This window comes from Fusarium mangiferae (assembly GCF_900044065.1).
Source record: "Fusarium mangiferae strain MRC7560 genome assembly, contig: FMAN_scaffold002, whole genome shotgun sequence".
Lineage (NCBI taxonomy): Eukaryota > Fungi > Ascomycota > Sordariomycetes > Hypocreales > Nectriaceae > Fusarium > Fusarium mangiferae.
The window spans coordinates 3986068-4004487 of NW_024573922.1; the positions used below are offsets into that span (position 1 = coordinate 3986068).

At 46.0% G+C, this 18420-nt stretch overlaps 7 protein-coding genes and 1 non-coding gene across 8 annotated transcripts; 5 read left to right on the plus strand and 3 right to left on the minus strand.

Moving 5' to 3' along the window:
• Positions 1-241: 241 nt before the first annotated feature.
• FMAN_05330 (uncharacterized protein) lies at positions 242-458 on the minus strand (the record flags this gene model as incomplete). The annotated part of the gene is made up of 2 exons (XM_041828024.1): positions 242-274; positions 309-458. The coding sequence occupies 2 exons, from the start codon at positions 456-458 to the stop codon at positions 242-244; spliced, it is 183 nt and encodes a 60-aa protein (XP_041678928.1).
• A 713-nt stretch (positions 459-1171) lies between these two features.
• tRNA lies at positions 1172-1261 on the plus strand. Its single transcript is given in 2 exon segments — positions 1172-1208; positions 1226-1261. It is a non-coding gene; the product is annotated as a tRNA-Arg (tRNA).
• A 395-nt stretch (positions 1262-1656) lies between these two features.
• On the plus strand, positions 1657-2001 carry FMAN_05329 (uncharacterized protein; the record flags this gene model as incomplete). Its single annotated transcript, XM_041828025.1, has 2 exons — positions 1657-1920; positions 1978-2001. The coding sequence occupies 2 exons, from the start codon at positions 1657-1659 to the stop codon at positions 1999-2001; spliced, it is 288 nt and encodes a 95-aa protein (XP_041678929.1).
• Positions 2002-2197: 196 nt separating this feature from the next.
• On the minus strand, positions 2198-4148 carry FMAN_05328 (uncharacterized protein; the record flags this gene model as incomplete). The annotated part of the gene is made up of 2 exons (XM_041828026.1): positions 2198-2697; positions 2756-4148. 2 exons carry the CDS (start codon positions 4146-4148, stop codon positions 2198-2200), a joined length of 1893 nt encoding a protein of 630 aa, XP_041678930.1.
• Positions 4149-4662: 514 nt separating this feature from the next.
• Positions 4663-7637, minus strand: FMAN_05327 (uncharacterized protein; the record flags this gene model as incomplete). Its single annotated transcript, XM_041828027.1, has 14 exons — positions 4663-4752; positions 4804-5026; positions 5077-5278; positions 5331-5506; positions 5558-5906; positions 5951-6034; positions 6082-6134; positions 6189-6218; positions 6270-6301; positions 6352-6440; positions 6492-6906; positions 6957-7269; positions 7320-7334; positions 7387-7637. 14 exons carry the CDS (start codon positions 7635-7637, stop codon positions 4663-4665), a joined length of 2322 nt encoding a protein of 773 aa, XP_041678931.1.
• Positions 7638-11616: 3979 nt separating this feature from the next.
• On the plus strand, positions 11617-14571 carry FMAN_05326 (uncharacterized protein; the record flags this gene model as incomplete). Its single annotated transcript, XM_041828028.1, has 1 exon — positions 11617-14571. One exon carries the CDS (start codon positions 11617-11619, stop codon positions 14569-14571), a length of 2955 nt encoding a protein of 984 aa, XP_041678932.1.
• Positions 14572-15478: 907 nt separating this feature from the next.
• Positions 15479-16096, plus strand: FMAN_05325 (uncharacterized protein; the record flags this gene model as incomplete). Its single annotated transcript, XM_041828029.1, has 1 exon — positions 15479-16096. The coding sequence occupies one exon, from the start codon at positions 15479-15481 to the stop codon at positions 16094-16096; it is 618 nt and encodes a 205-aa protein (XP_041678933.1).
• A 1853-nt stretch (positions 16097-17949) lies between these two features.
• FMAN_05324 (uncharacterized protein) lies at positions 17950-18289 on the plus strand (the record flags this gene model as incomplete). The annotated part of the gene is made up of 3 exons (XM_041828030.1): positions 17950-18033; positions 18085-18207; positions 18257-18289. The coding sequence occupies 3 exons, from the start codon at positions 17950-17952 to the stop codon at positions 18287-18289; spliced, it is 240 nt and encodes a 79-aa protein (XP_041678934.1).
• Positions 18290-18420: the final 131 nt, after the last annotated feature.

Here is an 18420-nt window from a genome sequence, read left to right on the forward strand (position 1 = left end):
GAACAGTAGCTAGATTTCCCCGTCTAATGGTACCGAACTAAGATAAAGAGCCACGCATTTAATCCAGCATCTTAGCATAGGGCCCTACCATTGCCGAATGAATTATCAAGATATGTTTCCTTTGATCATGTGGTGATAATGTCCTCCTAGGCCAACATCGTTCCCTTCGCTCCTTGTATGACTGATGATTGATGACGAATGTAATAACTCCGTGTCTGATCAATCTCTCTGGAAAGTAAATTTAGCGCAATGCGACAAAAGGTGATTCATATACCTACAATTGTATTTTAACAGTCATAGTAGCATACGTCATCGGGGTTATTATCTTTACCAGTACAACCTCCATTGGGACAACCTTGAGAACACTTGCGGGGCTCGGTGTAGAGGCATTTGTTAGCCTCGACTGCGCTGAATCCAGCAGCAAGGAAGAGGAGAAGAGTGGTCAAGTTGATCTGCATTGTCGGTGTATGTTGAGCGATAAGGTAATAACAGGTGATGGAATTTTTGGTAGGATTGTCTAGAGGCTGAAGTATAAAGGTCCAAAGCAAGATATTTGTCTAGCTCAGGCTTATATACACTCTTCGAATGCGGCACAACTGTTCCTGCCGTGCTAACCTAATGTCTTTTGACGGACCGGTAGTGGATATAGGCATCTCGCTTATACTTCTTGAAATTAGTTATGATAAACACTTTAAGTGCTCTGAATAGAGGAGAGGACTATAAGATACTCCACAGCCCCATTACAGACTGTCAGGTGTGTATAGCATGAACCTTGGCTAAAGTTTAAATCTGACGTTTCGAGGAAGACGGTGAGGCGTTGTGGCTCTTAAACTTTAGAGATCCCTGGAAGTAGCACTCTATCTGGAGCAGGGACACGTAAGTTTAACGTCTTTGCTTCCCAAATGTCAAGTTATGACCTGCATATACCTATAGGTGTAAATATATGCAATTGGCTTTCTCAGGAGTGCAATTTAAGAGCATTGGGTGTCCTAGGGCTGTATATTAGCTATATACTACTTAATTCGAGTTTGAAGTAACTGGCAGCACTGAAAATAGAAGGGAACATTAAGGTTAGTAGTAAAATGGAAACAGATATTAATGTCTGAGAGAAAAAAGCAAGTTTGCCTTCAAATAATTGGTTTGGGATCTCGAAAGTCATCCAATAAGATCCGGCCGCGTGGCCTAATGGCTAAGGCGCTAGATTTCGGTCCTCAGCAACTGATCCCTCTAGAGATTCCAGGTTCGACTCCTGGCGTGGTCGATTGACACAGGTGGTTTTTCTTTTTTGACTTTTACTCCGATTTTTAACTGTATAAATCTATTCATTTTTACTATAGTGTCTTTACTGATGGCCGAAATATTAATGCAGCTTTTCTTATAATATAAAATTTAAGCATATCTAGTTAATATCCAGTTTTGTGAATTCCAGCCTCCCTTGAGAAATCTCCACCGTCTGTCAGGAATGTCGCAGCCGTTATGACGCGACATATTATCAGTAAACACTGCATTAGGACATAGATATGTCTTGGAGTCTGTTACCTTAAGTTCTGGCTACGCGCTGCTTATTTGGAAAAATTGCCGTCTTGCCAAGAACGCCATTTCTTAACTTTAACTCTCACAAGCTTTTTCCCATTCCCTCAAGCTTATTTCAATGCGATGAAACTAACGCTCATCGTCGTGGCCTCCTATGCAGTTTCAGTCTCTGCTCATTATCTCCAGATACTCGAAGAAACCAGCACCTGCCACAACCGAACCGATGCGAGAAGAGATGCACGCGCTGCCGGGTGCATGAACGTCAGCAATTACGATGTCAGCGGAACGTTATGCAATCCCTCTGGCTGCAATTGTGACTGGGGATGTATTGAGAGTGACGGGGTCTATGATACGTGGAGATCACACGTATGCCCCGATAGAGTAGGAGTAAGTTGGCCCCCAGAATTTCACTGCGAGGAGATTTCTGACCTGGAATTGCTACAGAGCGATGTTTGTAGCGATGCCTAATTTGGATGTTCGAGGAATGGAATGAAATGAAAGCACCCTGTATTTGTGTCTTAGATGGAATGCGACTAGATACCGTTGAGTATGTTGTCCACAGATCAACATTGGCGTACATTAAGCTTATAAAAAAGACTTGCATAGGATTGGCATGAATTAAATACCCCAGTCGACCATACATTCTTCTCATGGAGACTTGTACCTAAAAGAAAACCTCACCTCCCGACATATTCCCGCCAGTCTTTGGAATCTTCAACAAGCCAAGCCCCACAAGATCCTGAGCCAGCCTCGGCACCAGCCCATCGCACCCTCTCGCCACCATGATATTGACAGTAACAGGCAAGCTCTCGTTGCGATTGGTTATGTCGCTGAAAGAAGATACTTCCCCAATCGGATACACACTATCAGGTGCTTCGCTGAAGATGGAAATCCTGCTCAATGACCATCCGAAAGGAACACCCGGAGGATCCACATAGACATCGCGTCGGCTGAAGATCCCTGGGCCTTGGGTGTATAGCAGGATGCTGGAAGAGCACCTTTCGGCGTTGTTGTCTTTTGGAAGAACGTCGTGGTTGAACCAGTCCATGAAGATGGTTTTGTTACGGATGGCGTCGTCGAGGAGGGAGTCGGGCTGGCTTTCACCCCATGCCCATCGCGCGCTGGGTGCTGGATCTATGTAGGGCGTACGGCCATCATGAGCGGCTATGAAAATTTGTGATTAGTCATACGTTCCAATTGTCTTTTACACATCTGCACATACCAGCGTAATCTCTAAAGAAAGGCTCTTTTACCAAAGCAACCTGTTGCTTGGTGATGAGAGCAGCATAGGTTACGTTCAGCAATTCCGTCAAGGGAGTATTTCCGACGGACTTCGGCGCTGTTGAAGCCCAGTGTTGGCTGATATTATACTCAGTGACATTGGTGGTAAGAAAGTCGGCGAGATCGTTAGCAAATTGGTGCAGAATGACGCCCTCAGGTGTATCGTTAGCTGGGAATCCCGCCGTGTAAACCGTCCGCGGGTACTTGACTCTCTCCTTTGAAAATGTCGTGTAGTTCTTCTTGTACATCGCCGCCTGTGCTGCTCCCCAGATCTCTGGATCACGAGTCAGGAAACCCGCCGTGTCCATCTTGGGTGAAAGCGGCAACACGTGGTCCAAACTGACGAGGCCGTGAGTAGGTCTATTGCCGAAAACACCTGAAACTCCAGCAGGTCCACGGATAGAGCCTCCAGTATCACTCCCAACAGCAAGGTCCAGCCAAGGGTAAGATGCTATAGATGCTCCGGCGCCCGACGACGACGAGGATGGACCTTGGTACCCATCTCCGCGGGGGTTGAACGGCGCCAGGTACGAAACCCAATCTGCAGTTGGATTCTCCCCATTTGCAAACTGAGAGAGTTTCTGTGTCCCGACAATAACAGCTCCTGCATCGATCAGGTTCTGAATAGCTGGTGCTGTTTTGTTCGCGGCAGGATAGAGATTGTACCAAGCACGGTTGCCGCGCGAGCTTTTCACGCCTTTAAGGTCGTAAAGGTCTTTGACTCCTACCCGAACACCTGCTAACGGCTTTTCCTTTGTGCGAGTAAAGTATAAGCGCGAGGGAACTCCTATGGTGAGAGAACTGCTGCCGGGAGCGTGCGCTGACAGAGTCTGAAAGGTTCCGTCTGGGGACTGGATGAGAGATTCCAGAAAGCTACCGGAGAAGTCATCGTAGAGCCGATACACTTGATATAGGCTTCCTCTGGAAGGATCTAAGAAATATGGTCCTGATGGGATTGCAGGGGCTTTGTGCCAGCAAAAAACAGTTGACTTGATGCCATCCTTGAATGCAGCCGTTGTCGATTTACAACCAGGCGATTTCAAAAGTACTACCAATTCAGTAAAGGCACGTTGCCAGACATCGTCCTTTTGCGCCCAGGTTTTGAAAAGTTTAGCAAGATCACCCGCAGCGGTATTATTGCCAACGATAGTAATGGGAACAAATGACAAAGTGTCCGTAGCAATGGTAGCTGGGATGAGGCTTTTTGGTAATGTTTGTTGGAGCGATGGCGATAGGAAATAGTTTGTGCCGTTCAGGGTCAAGGATATACCATTGGGGCGGAGAAGCTCTGCCACCGCGGACACAGACAGGCTTAGGAACGCGATGAACCGCATGGCGAGTAATAAATATCTCTAAAAGACGACAAAGGGGTTGAAAAAGAATGTGCGAAGTTGCGAAATGGTAGTCTAATTCTTATAGGATAGATAGATTGTCGGCCAAATGAATGCCGTGAAACTAGGATGCCGATAGGTATTTTCCTCACGGCTATGTCGGATCAATACTACCGTTTATTTCTATTACATAAGTTGGAGCGATGTTACTGTATAACGGTAGATCTTGTCCTCATTGAGTATGCTTTTGATAAGGTTGCATCTTGGCATTAAACTAGCTTCAATTGAGTGAATTAAACAGATAAGAGGCCGATCTCCGGCAAGCATATCTATCACTTCCAGGTTCGTCGTACAGTGTGTCTTAGATTGGGTCTCATTGCAACTGTTTATGCGCAACATATAGTATGGCTCTCGTCCACGTGGAAGTACATACAACATCAAAATCTCACCCCCAGCTGCAATCCACAAATTCCCAACAAGAAGCTGACTCTTGCATACTCAACCCTACATCAAAAGCCTAAGCACGATCCGGCTTTGATCCATCAAAGGGGTACTTCAGAACACTGACGCTGTTGGAGTAGCTCGACAGATCGGGGTTAAGCTGGGCCTGCAGAATACCGATTAGCGTCGCGCAGAAGCATAAAAACAGTGAACATACCATGTCAACCGGGCACGTCGCCTCTTTCGCGCCATATCTTGTAATCTCAGGCTTGCCGTCCGTAGTCTTGATGAGGACCTGCTGCGAACTAGCTTGCGATGGATCACCGAGGAGATAGTTCATCGGTTCAATCAACATGGACGAGTGAGCTGTTGAGAAGACTGTGTTGGGGAGATCTCCTGTGTGAGGCATATGGTGCATTCCGAGGTTGAACCAAACGACACTGTATCTAGTTAGCTTGCGATTCGCGATGTATGGGATAGGTGCACTTACATATCCTCTTGGTCGAGGGACTCGCCGTTGAAGTACTTGTCAAAGTCAACCTGCGGATCCTCGGGGGTGAGAGAGTTGTATGCGCCAGCCGCATAAGTCTCGTTGTCCTTCTGACGGGTAACATAGAGATGATGTGTTGTGTGGTGGGCTGCCTTCTTGGTGACAGAGGAGTCCTGAACGGTGAGGTACGCCACACCGGATGCTACAAGTGTCAGTGGCAAGGTCAAATTACATAGGTCGTCAGAGTAACTCACCTGGTACGATCCTGTATCCCGGGTTTTCACCGTAAGGATTCTTCTCATCCTTGTTGACGACGGCATACATAGCCCCACCATTAGGAGACCAGTTGATCTTGCCGTCATCTTCAGTCTTGATGAAGCTCTTAACCGCCTTCATAGTGCTACGCGTCTCACCATCCGACCACTTATATCTAATCCAACAGTCAGTAACCCGTACCTCACTCAAGCATTCGTAAACTTACTTCTCAACAGTAGGCTCAATAGCAACCTTCTGTAACGAATTCTTCTCACCGAGGATATCTAAATCAGCCTTGAAGGTGATGACATGATCATGCAGAGACCCAGAAAGACTATCGTGAATCTTGAAGCCGTAGTCTTCGTTCTCAGCGTAGAATGCGGATGAGATGTAGCCTGATGCTCGGACGTCGACCTCGATGGAGCCGTCAAGGTGGAACTGGTAGGTGGTCATGTAGTCGTAGTTTCCGATGGTGTAGATGACGCGGATGTTGAAGGCGATATTCTTTGTCACGGTGGTGTGGCCGGCCCAGGAGTGGCGTTGGATAGGGAAACCCTTGTCGATCTCGAACATGCCTTGTTCTGTTAGCTTGTGTGGATGATGATAGGTGATGACTTACAGAGGCCGTCCTTCTGGGTATACGTAGTCTCGCCGGTGGTCTGTGTTACATTGAGGTAGTGAGAGTATGCGGGGCAGTCGTATCCTGGTCGTGTTAGCCATGAGTGCTTTCTTGAGTTAGTTGGGTCTTACCCTTGACGAGAGAGATCATGGTAGGTCCAAAGCCAGACATGCTGTCAAAGTAACTAAGAGGTAGAGGTTAGGAAATTCTCACTTGTAGAGGATAGGTCATCACTTACCAGGTTCCAGACTGAACGGGATCGATACCACTGTACATGGAGTTAGTAAAAGAGTGACGCGAGATCATATGGTTCACTCACGCATAATGAGCGATAGCCTCATCGAGTCCAAGCTAGACAGAATCAGTGAAAGTACATAGGGTGAGAGGTCCAGAACACATACCTCGTACATGATCCTCTTTCCTTTATATCGGATGTCGTAAAGCCTCAAACCATTATCTCGTGTGATGCTGACATAGAAAGAGAAGTCCACTAACACAGTCCATCAGCAATGCATCACGGAAATCCTAGGTATGAACTCACTCCAAGAAACATAACTCTCCTCCTCATCAACAGAAAACCTCTCCTTTCCAGACTGAACAGAAGCCGGTGGAGCCTCATCATCCAGAGGGAGAGCATCACCATGCTTGTTGGTATGCGCCCAAGGCTGGTCCAGATTGGCTCCCAGGGGCTCGAAATCAGGCTCGGCAATGACTTTGCGGAAGGCATCGAGATCTTTGTAGAACTCGTTGTTGTACACCCAGCCTGTCACTTTCCACTTGCTGGGATCACGGCCTGTGATGTCTGCTCTCATATACAGACCTAGCGGCAGTAGAGAGATTGTGTCGTAGATGTTGATGACGGGTGCATTGAAGCCCTGCCACATGATGACCTTGTCGTCTGTAACTGTGAGGGGAGCTGCGAAAGCAAGCGGGATCTGCAGTCCATCCTCGACGGTCTTTTCTCTGTTAGTCGAGCCACCATCTCGTACCCACAATAAGAGCTTACCAAATTCCACAGCCGCTTCGTTACGTCCTCTGCGCTCTTCATGACCTCAAGATTGAAGTTACCATAATCCTCAGCATCAGGATTGACAATTGGGATTTTGCCATCACCAGTCCTTGTGTTGGTGTAGGTGTACGGCATGACATATGAGGTGTTGGTGATAGGCATAGGGCCAACCTTGAACTCTTGGACATAGGCACTTTCAACTGCGCCAAACATGATTGCAGCCAAGGCAAAGCGCTCTGGGCTGCCGGTACTGTTTGAAAGGAAGGGGAGGACATCGGTCTTGTTAGGCATCATGAGCTCAACTGACATGCTGTAGAAGTTGTTAGTCTGTGATGTCAGGACACGTTATGCACGACTTACATCTTGTTGTCTCGACTGTGATGGACTGTTAGATACTTTTCTTGAAGTACAAGATTTGAAAACATACCTTCCTGCAGTCTCTGCAGCAGTCAAGTTAAAGCCTGTTGCATTGCTATGCAGAAGAGCAAGTACATCCTTTGTCTCTTGGGTGGTCAGACTACCCCAGAAGTTCTTGTGAGGAGCACTCGCGGCGGTTTGGCTTAGAGAGCAATTAGTTCCAGGGCCTTGCTTTCGACTCTCGAGTCTTCCAGTAGAGAAGGCTGCGCCGAGAGCTAAGTTCCCCAGAGAGGCTGAGACAAAGAAGTTTGAGAAACGCATCTTGCCAGCTGGATGTCTGAGTGCGAATAGACAAACGAGGATGGGTTGATTCTTTTGACATTGAGGCTATACATGGCGATATATATAGAAATACACAGTTCTACAGACTCAGACCTTGACTCGTGCGATATGCCTATACCATGTCGGTGAGAACATCCCCACGCTGTTTATCGTGGAGATAACACATGATCCGACTACCCAATCCCTCAAAAAAAGCCCTTTTCAAGACCCTTGGCATTATCACGACCAAGTGTAGTCACTTCATTCCTCTTCAGCTCACGAATATTGACCAGGGTCCAAGAAACTAATCCCCACGTTCTATATGATAGATGATAAGGTTCATGCTGACAGGGCTACAGTGCATATACCTCATATCTCAGTCCCTCTCTCATACTGCAAGCCACATCTTAAGCGAGCGTTCGGGTTTACGGAGGTTGCAATCCGGTAGGCAAATGTTGCAATCGACGACTAGATACAGACAAAGATAACCGATATATTCGGGCCACTCATGATTCACGCATCGGGAGTCTTATCTTCCGGATCGTTAGACTAGTTTTTTGAGTTTAGCTGTGGGAAACAATGGCGTTTCAGGAGATGGAGAGATGCATGTTGAATAAGCGATACCACGTGGGACCGGTCCTGCGTGAACTTGATCCGGCCGGGCCTTTTGGTGGGTGGTGGTAGTGAGTCGGAATGCGGAACTATTCGGAATGGAGGGCCAGCGATAGTAATTACAGTGTTTTCAGCTTTGATTGGTCATTTTGGGCGAATCCTTGGTGTGAATACAGATCTTATCACGCTGATACTGGTAGAGCCCCTAATATGCCGCCGGTTATAAGCTGTTATCTTAAGCTTGAATGGTTTATTCTCCTCCCGTAGCGAACTTCGCTACCGAGAGTCTTCCGAACCCCACACAAATGATCTTCACTGTGGAGCGTTGAGTATGCACGTCGAAATGTTCTGATTGGCTGGACCGTATTGAAGTCTGTTCCAATTCGCTCTATGCAGAGCCAAACTCCACATGTCACCCTAGACCGGGGCCGGGGAGATGGAACAACAAGTCAGGATGAGAATGGAAGAGTTCATCAAACAATTTCATTCTGTGCATTTCTCCATAGATAGAGTTACATCATAACAGGAACCCTTAAGCAAGCCACTTTTCTAACCGAAGGGTGTTATTGATAATACAGCCAGTAAGTGATCTAGAACAAAACAGGGTACCTGAATGCAGCCGTCTTGCTCCGCGGCTTTCTATCCTTCCAAGTAGACCTGTGTCATGACGGTCCCAGTATTGACATAAGAACATACGATTGTGACAAAAAGAAGAGTTCTCTTGGCATCTTTCTCTAAATATAGAAAAGGAATGAGACTGTAGCATGCTTCAATATAATGCGGAGATTAAGTAATAGCAACTACCTTGCTGCAGTCCACGACATAAATGACCCGCGGCCACTGACTCGAGCAAACAGTGACATAACAGAATCAAGTTCATCACTATCTCCGCGTGATCTCCCAACAGTGCTGGTAGTGTAGAATATGCTACCCGACTTAGACCTAGCCAGCCCGGCAGCACCGGAGGAGCGATTATGCAGTCACAATCCGATAGAGCATTTGTCTCTCGTAATTGAATCAACACAGGCTAGATCATATCTCTTTACTATCAGTTCCTTATCACTTAACTACTATCTAGCTTGTTTAGATGTCAGCTTGTAGAGAAGAGCTATTATGCGGGTGCTGATGAAGTATGCTTATCTCCTGAGACATCAAGCTAGAGAGATAAGATTGAAGATCTTGGCCGGAAAGGCTAACTGTCAGCCGTTAAACTTTAGGAACGCCGTACTAAGGAGATGCGGGGTAACGTCGGGAACGGGAGGCTGATATCTATTTCCGAATGGTGGTTCCGAGTGTATTTATCCAGCATCTACAGAAGCAGTGCAACACAAAGCAGTATGTGTATTAGAAGTTTATTTAGTATTTTATTGATGTTTTGTTTTCCTTTGTAAAATGTAATAAAACTGTCAAACCTCTTGCCTGCCTGAGAAGGTTTACTCTTTGTATGTAGGGTAGTTTTGAGATTTGTGCCCTAGGCATGATGTGGTTTATGCTCTGGAGATTGAAGTCAACAATAAATTGGAGAAAACTATTAGTATTTTACAGCAAGTGCGTGGACACCTGAAATCATTTTATGTTGCATCTGTCTAGTAAGACACCCAGCTCTCAATTGATTATAAACCTCGTCGTTGTCTGAGACCTTAGGGTATTATAGAATTATTAGCAGGCTTTTCACTCTTCACGATCCAAGCAAGAAGATCCAGGTACACACGCCGATCAAAGAGATGACAAGTTCAAGCTCACTATATGCGCTAAATAGTTATCAACCGTGGCCCCTCCCTCAGATCACATTCTCGATCTTGGCATGCACAGATCTAGATCGCCGATATCCCGGGAATCGTATTGTTATCTAGATGTGGAAATTGGACACTGGCATGAATGCTTATAGGGCTGAGACTATCGGCAAACTGCAGCTTTAGCTTACTCCAAGATGACTTGCGGCCGTTGTGAGAACGATCAGCCCTTTAGCTTTGCCTGACAGATCGAGTGTCAAAGTGACGCATGGACGCTTCCTTGCAAGGTCTGAGCGCTAACAGCGACAGGCTGCGTACTGTTGATCAGTCTGATTGAGTTCATCATTATTGGACGGCTGAGCTCGCATTGGCGGTGATGGTCACATCCATGCCAAGCCTACGACGAAGTGGAAATTAATACGAGCATCCCACAAAGGTAAATAAAACGTCAAAGACTTCCCCGCATGAACCAATTTCCACCTCCCATTCTCCGACTTCTGTCAATGCAATGTGGCGCCCCCAGATTCCAAAACTGTTCAAAGTGGCGTCGTGGCGTCGCCGTGAATAGCGTCCATTCTTTGATCCTCCTCCGCCCAAAACGCCGCATCAGCCTGTCACCTCAACGCTCAGGTATCGCGACGCCCTGGTCAAGTAAGGCTCCTGTTTCTATTCTAGTCTTATGGGGGGAAGAAATCATGTTTGCTTGTCAGTGCTTTCCAGCTGACTGTAGCCCCAAGATGGAGATGGAGTGATGATTTCCCTCTGGCCAATCACAGGAAGGCTCTTCAGTTCCTTGATCGAGAGCTAATGCAAGGCACAGGAGAGGGAAGGTCCTGAGCCAACAGTTCCAAGCTCGGTAGATGGTGAAGCTTGATGCAATTCAGAGCACCGTCCGCGGCTAAGGCGATAGCTCCGCAAGTGAGATCTACACCAACTCAGGGGTAAAGGACATGTCACTGCGTTGTAATCCACCCCAGCACTTCAGAAGAAAGAGCAGGACGAGGGAGATAGAGAGGGCTATCAATTGTAGACAATGGATCTCAAGAATCATCCTGGTTCTGAGGATACAGATCGTTCATCCCAACGCCAAAGAGGACAGCCAGGATCCGTGCCATTCAACCCCAAATGGCCAGTCCAAGCTCAAGGTTGCACCCCAGATTTTCGGATCTCGCTCATATCCTCGATAACGGCGGTTGGTACTCAGGAACAACAAAGAAATGCCAATACAGACCTCGTCATCCCATCCACTACAGCATCTCAGCTCAGCCAAACCCACAAGCTATTGATTCACTGACGCCTCCGGACCATCGGTCCCTTGAGCTGCTTGGTTGGAGATGAGTCTAGACTTGTTTAGAATGAAGAGTGCGGCCAAAAGATGAGAACTCATTCTTCTTGGGGAATAGCATCATGCAGCTTGTCACCAGATTGCTTTTGGCGTTCCGACTCAGCTCGGAGATGTCAAGCCTCCAGCGAATATCATCGTGGTGACTCTCTTTTCCTTCTCACCGTAACTTCTATAAAGACATAGAGGTCAATCCTGTAACTTCACTCAGAAGCACCAGTACTCAAAGTCTAATTCTCTCTTCTCTTTTTTCGATCACTTGTGAATACAAGGCCCGCCTGGTACATTCACAATGTTGTTCAAAGCTCTCACCCTCGCTTTCATCGCCATCGCCGGCGTCTCCGCTGCCCCAGATGGCACCTCTAATGCCCTGAACAGGCGCACCTACACCCAATACTGCGGTGAAGCCACCTGGGTCCCACCCAAAGGCTCAACTCCTGGGTACTGCAAGTGTCCCTATGAAGGGCAGATCTACAAGCTATACTCCTGCGACTGCCCTGACGCACAGACCCTCAAGGACAAGAAGTGTGTTAACAAGTGCCCTGCTGATTCAAAGTACAAGCCTGGCAGCTACGGCAGCTGGTCTTGTGTCTGCGATGACGATGGTGCCAGTTGGTCTGCTTCGTCCGGGCAGTGCAGCTGCAAGTCGGGAAAGGAGTCTGTGCAGGGGAAGTGTGTTGATAAGTGTCCCGGGGGTACTACTCTACAGGGTGATGGTTCATGCAAGTGCAATGATCCGAAGAAGGAGTTGTTCAAAGGGTCTTGTGTCGATAAGTGCCCCCTGTACTCGACACGTCAGGACAACGGAAGCTGCAAGTGTCAGGGTGACAAGGACTTGGTCAAGGGTGTTTGTGTCGACAAATGCCCTCAGTATTCCACGCGTCAGTCTGATGGCAGCTGCAAGTGCAACGGCTCCAACAAGGAGATCAACAAGGGTGCTTGTGTGAACAAGTGCCCTAAGGATACTACACGCCAAACCGATGGATCTTGCAAATGTGATGACGGTAACAAGGAACTCGTCAAGGGGGTTTGCGTTACTACATGCCCAAACGGGTCAACCCGTCAGGGTGACGGCTCATGCAAATGCACGAACGACAAGGAAGAGATCATCAAGGGAGCCTGTGTACCTGTTTGCCCGAAGGATACGACTCGCCAGAATGATGACTCTTGCAAGTGCGATGATACTACCAAAGAACTTATCAAAGGCTCATGCGTGCCTGTTTGTCCCAAAGATTCAACTCGCCAATCTGATGACTCTTGCAAATGCACCGAAGACAACCAAGAGATCTTGAAGGGATCTTGTGTCCCCGTCTGCCCTAAAGACTCGAAGCGACAAAGCGATGATACCTGCAAGTGCGATGATGAAGCACAAGAACTCATCAAAGGTGCTTGTGTCCCTGTTTGTCCAAAGGATTCTACGAGACAACAGGATGACACTTGCAAGTGTGATGCGGAGGATTCCGAGATAGTCAAGAATATCTGCGTCCCAGTTTGCCCCAAGGACTCAAAGAGGCAAGACGACGATACTTGCAAATGCGACGCAGATGATCAAGAAATAATCAAGAACGCCTGTGTGCCTGTCTGTCCGAAGGATTCCACCAGGCAGGGAGACGATATCTGCAAGTGTGATGCAGAGGGTGAGGAGATCATCAAGAACACCTGCGTACCTGTTTGTTCCGAGGACTCAAAACGGCAAGACGATGGATCCTGTATTTGCGATACCGAAGACTATGAGATTGTCAAGGGTGTATGTGTATCCGAGTGTCCAAAGGATTCAACCCGTCAGGAGGACGATACCTGCAGATGTGATGCCAGTGGCTTCGAGATAGTCAGTGACGAGTGCAAGGAGGAATGTCCCAAGGACTCAGAACGCCAGGAGGATAAGTCCTGCAAGTGTACTACTGCTGGCTACGAGATTGTCAGTGGGGAGTGCAAGCCTCAGTGTCCTGAGGGGTCTACTCATCAGCAGGATAACACTTGCAAGTGCGACACCGACGGTTATGAACTCGTCAAGAGAGAGTGTAAGCCTGAATGCCCCGACGAAAGCTCTCGCCAAGAGGATGGAAGTTGCAAGTGTACTACTGACGGCCATGAGATCGTTGGTGGCGAGTGTAAACCGAAATGTCCTGAAGGATCTACCCGTCAGCAAGATAACATTTGCAAGTGTGATACTGCTGGGTACGAGTTCGTCAAAGGGCAATGCAAGCCTGAATGCCCCAAGGATTCTACACGTCAAGAAGACGGTACCTGCAAGTGCATAGCAGCTGGTACTAAGATCGTCAACGGCGAGTGTAAGCCAGAATGCCCCAAAGGCTCCACCCGCAATGACAAAGACATCTGCATCTGCGACGACAACCTCGCCGAGCTGGACACCAAAAACACTTGCACCTGCAAGTCCGGCAACGAACCAGTCAAAGACAAATGCACCCCCAAATGTCCCGACGATTCTACCCGCGACACGGAAGGTAACTGCATCTGCAGCAAGCCCAACACCGTCCTATCCGATAAGAAGTGCGTCTGCAAAGACGGCTACAAGCCCACCAAGAAAGGTTGCAAGAAAGACTGCGGCTCACACGCTTACGACAAAGACGATGTTTGTGTGTGCAAAAAGGCTGGTCAGACGTTCAACGCAGACAAGACTTGTACGTGCCCGACTGATACACGCTGGAACGGCAAGATGTGCGCTTCGAACTGTGGCTCTGAAGCGTGTTGGAGTAACTCTGCCAAGGGCTGTGTTTGCAACAAGGACGGCATGAACTTTGACAGTGAGACGAAAACATGCTCTTGTCCTGATAAGCTAGTCTGGTCTGACGGACAATGCCATATCGACTGTGGCAAACTAGCTTCATGGCACAAAAAGTCTCAAAGCTGCGTTTGTCCCAAAAAGGGCCAGACTTTCAATCCTGTTACCCTCGGCTGTGGATGCACGGGCGGTAAGTTCTGGAGTGGCAAGGAGTGTATCACCGACTGCGGAGACTACGCGTCGTATAACTCTCGTTCTGAGACGTGTGTTTGCGATAAGAAGGGTCAGATCTTCGATGCAGATGAGAAGACCTGTGGATGTCCTGATGGAAAGGTCTGGTCGAAGAATCAGTGTACTGTTGACTGTGGTGATGCGGCGAGTTGGGATGGGTATGCGAAGAAGTGTGTTTGCGATAATGGGAATCTTGTGTGGTCGGATAAGAAGTGCACTTGTGGAACGGGACGGAAGATGGTTGGGAAGGGATGTGTTCGATCTAGGTTTTGAGTGGCTAGTTGGTAGTCATGAGTGGTGATCTGGTGTGAAATCTTGTTCTTACCTTTCTGTATTGTATTAATCCTACCTTGTGTCTACCTCTTAGTTGGAATTTATCTTGTCCTGATTCGCGAACCAGTTTTTGAGTTGTCATCAAGGCAAACGCAATGCTAAAGTCCCAGGCAGTCAAAGTCAGTTGAATGATTCACAAACAGGCAGTATAGTACGGTCGAGTGATCTTTGAGAGGATGAACAGATGGTATCGTGTGACATCTGAATAAGTTCTGGTTATGCGTGAGCCCGCCTCGTGCAGAAACAAATTGAGAGTCTATGGTGGCTGCCTGTGAGTTCCTTATGAACTTTACTCGAGGTCTGTTCCATTCGTCTTGAGAGATCACTATTAACTTCGAACCTAGAAGTGAAAGGCGCACTGTTGTCCAATCAATCAAGAGTACAGTTGTAAGTATAAATTTAAACTCTAGACTGCCACTATTGTTTCTGAAGTTTAACTGTATTTGCCGTCGTGACAAGAAAGCATACGGCGCATGCTCCAATGAGACTACAATTCAGCCTGTAATGATAAAAGCGTAAAGCCAGACAATCATGCATTTTCTCAAAGTTTCTCATCTTCGGAATGCACAAGTTATCTAGAAGCTGAAAGTCAAAATTATCTTTCCTTCCTATAAATTGCGACCTTCCCGGCTCCCTTCTCTTAAAATTTCTTTCCTTTAATCATCACTTTCGGGATTTTAGACTTACTTACTTCCAAGTCTTCTCACAAACTTCTCGTTTATCTCCCAAGACCAAGTCATCAATCACCTCACAAATCACCTCCCTCATCCATTCTATCCAAAGCAAGCGAGCTTTCTATCTCCCCTCCCCATCCCCATTCCCCACCAACATCTCCACCAACTCCAAAATGTCTCTCTCCCCCGAACAAAAGACCCGTCTCCTCGCTCGCCAGGTCCAGCGCTTCCATGAATACAGCGCTGGGACTGGCCGGCCCAACAGCAAGTTCATCAAGGGCCCTGACGTCAAGCTCGCTGCTGCTCTTGAGCCGACCTTCGGCTTGTACGAGTCGGGCGACGCAAAGGCCACGCATGAGTCGTGGCCGTTTTACTGGCAGCTACATGGCAAGGGGCGCCTCCTTGCGCGAGACTTGGAGTGGTTCAGATATATGGGCTACAAGCTTCTTCACAGTGGCAAGGTGGGCGCTTCAGACTTGCCCAAGGTTTCTTACGAGGAGCCTCCCAAGCAGAACTGGGATGAGTTGTACGGGCCTCCTGCCCCCCAGCAAACCGAACTAGAGCGGGAGGCAATGTGGGCTGAGACTGGGAATGAATCTTGGCCTCGAGAAAATGACAAGCCAAAGACACAAGTTACAGTCTTTGAAAACGGAGGCCAATACGGTCGGGAGTACCGACCTCCTCAGAATCTGGCTGATGGGTCTGAGGACGGCGATCTCATCACATTGGCTACTGACTCTGCGCCCATCAACAAGGCCCTTTGCGACTTTGAACCCCTGTGTCTCCTATAAGCCAACACCAAAGACACAGGATGAGTTGAGACAGAGATCAAAGATGGCCAAGAGCAAAAATGTACTAGGAGTCTATGGCATATTGAATTTCCGAGTTTGGCAAGAAGAGATGATAAAGTTATACAAAGTTGCACTGCTGGGTTTATGATATAATACAAAGAGATAATACATTGTTTTTTCTTAAGTAAATGTGCCAGACCTTGAAAATACCCAACCCTAACAAAAATCACCTTCGTGCTACAGCTATGTGACCATGACCTGACTGTCTTGTCATCAACCTCCTGATCCAGTATACTGCATGAGCAAAAGTTCATTTGATATCAAATTAGCAAGTCATTCAAAACGCAGATTTTTCCCCTTGCAGAAAAACAACAGCGGAAAATTAAGCATCTTACCTAAGAGGCTCAATGCCGGCTTGATCACCATCTCGGTCCGCCCGGCCACTACCGGCTTATCCAGGAGGGGGAGTGGGGCAGTGAAGTCACTCCACAACTTTTAAAGTTAAATCTATTATTATGCCAAAAGGTGAAATATAGAGAAATACACTAACTCTCAATTAACTGTTTTAAAGATAACTTATTATATATAGGGAGAGAATTAAAGATTCGTAAACTCTTCTAAGTACTTTCTCACCTTAAGGATAACTTCTGACTTGAGATGTATAATTTAACTCTATGCCGCTTTTATCTCAAATCTATCATTATGTTAAACCTAAAGTGTATTTTCTAACCTTATGATTGACTTATAAACTTAATACCGCTATAACCTTCTAATTGCCATAAACCTTCTCTCTAACCTTCTTTCTAGTAGCACTAATATACCTATTATTATAAAACTTTCTTCCAGTTAAGCTTTTCTTATATATTAATATTTCTTAATAAATCTAATAGCTATATATTATACCTAAAAGTTATTATCTTAATAGTAAATTGCTAGCTATACTTTAATTAGAGATTTAATTTAATTTTAGTTTTTTTTTTAATTAACTTTACTATCTTTTTAATTTTAGCCCTATTATTAAAAAGGGCTTTAAGTGCTTCTCTCTTTTACCTAATAGCTTTCTTAACTTCCTAATAAAGTCTTATTATAATATAAGTAAAAATATAAATATTAAAAATAGTTAGTTATTAAATAAGCTTATTAAAAAGCCTTTTATATTCCTTAATCTTAATAACCTCTAAAACTTTATCCCTTATAGCTTTAATTTCCTAAAAGGAATCTTTATTTTAAAGTATCTATTTATAATTCTTAATATTAATAAAATTAAAAGGAAATCTATTAATATACTGCTATTAGAATTTATTTAAATATATTATATAAATAAGCTTTTATTTAGGTATATATATTATTATTCTATTTTATTATTATCTTATATTTAATTATCTTTAAAGGTATATTAAAGGTACCTTTTTATAACTATAATAATAAATAAGTAAATTATCTTTTAGGTTTTTATAATATTAGCTTTTTACTATAGCAATTAGTTAGATATTTTAATATAATGTTTAAGTTATAAGCTAGATATATTATTTACAGTTAAGACTTGTGGCTAAGAGCTTATTCTAGCAGACAGAACCTAGTCTCAAATCCATATTCTAAGGGCTGGTTGCGCTAGAGACCAACCCGGCATTAGTGGATCCTTAAACATCGAATGTTATGTTGCGTTGCGGCGTGTGCTTTGATGAAAACTTTAAACATCACGTTGATTGACCGGGCGGCATGTGAATACAAGAAACAAACTCTATATAAGACCTGTTCTTCCAAGCATCTTGTTCTCTGCTCTGCACCATCATTCACACTTCACTTACAATCTCATCTACTTCCAATTTCCAACAATCTATCATCCCTTCAAAATGAAGTACTCCATCTCCCTCATCGCCCTTTTCGCTGTTGGCGCTCTTGCCATTCCTGCCGCTACTACTCCGAAATGCAAGGCTGTGAGCATATACCTCCTCGACTTTGTTTCTTGATCTAACACGAATCCATAGGGTGAGCAGTTCTTTGAATGCGGCACGGCCTGTCCCTTGAGTTGCGATGCACCCGAGCCCCGACCGTGCACCAAGCAGTGCGTTCCTGGTTGCTTCTGCAAGGAAGGCACCATTAGAAGCCAGGTGAGTTAAAACTATTTCGTTGAAGACTTTTACTAATCTAACTTGTTAGTCCGGATCTTGCGTCAGTCGCAACAAGTGCTGAGTGTATCATCGGCTTTGCTCTGCCTGTATCGACAAAGAATAGGCTGATAAGTGGAATTGGTCACTTAAGGCACCTTGAAAAGTTGGTTCTTTATGAAATGCTCTGTATTGCAGGCACAAAGTATATCATAT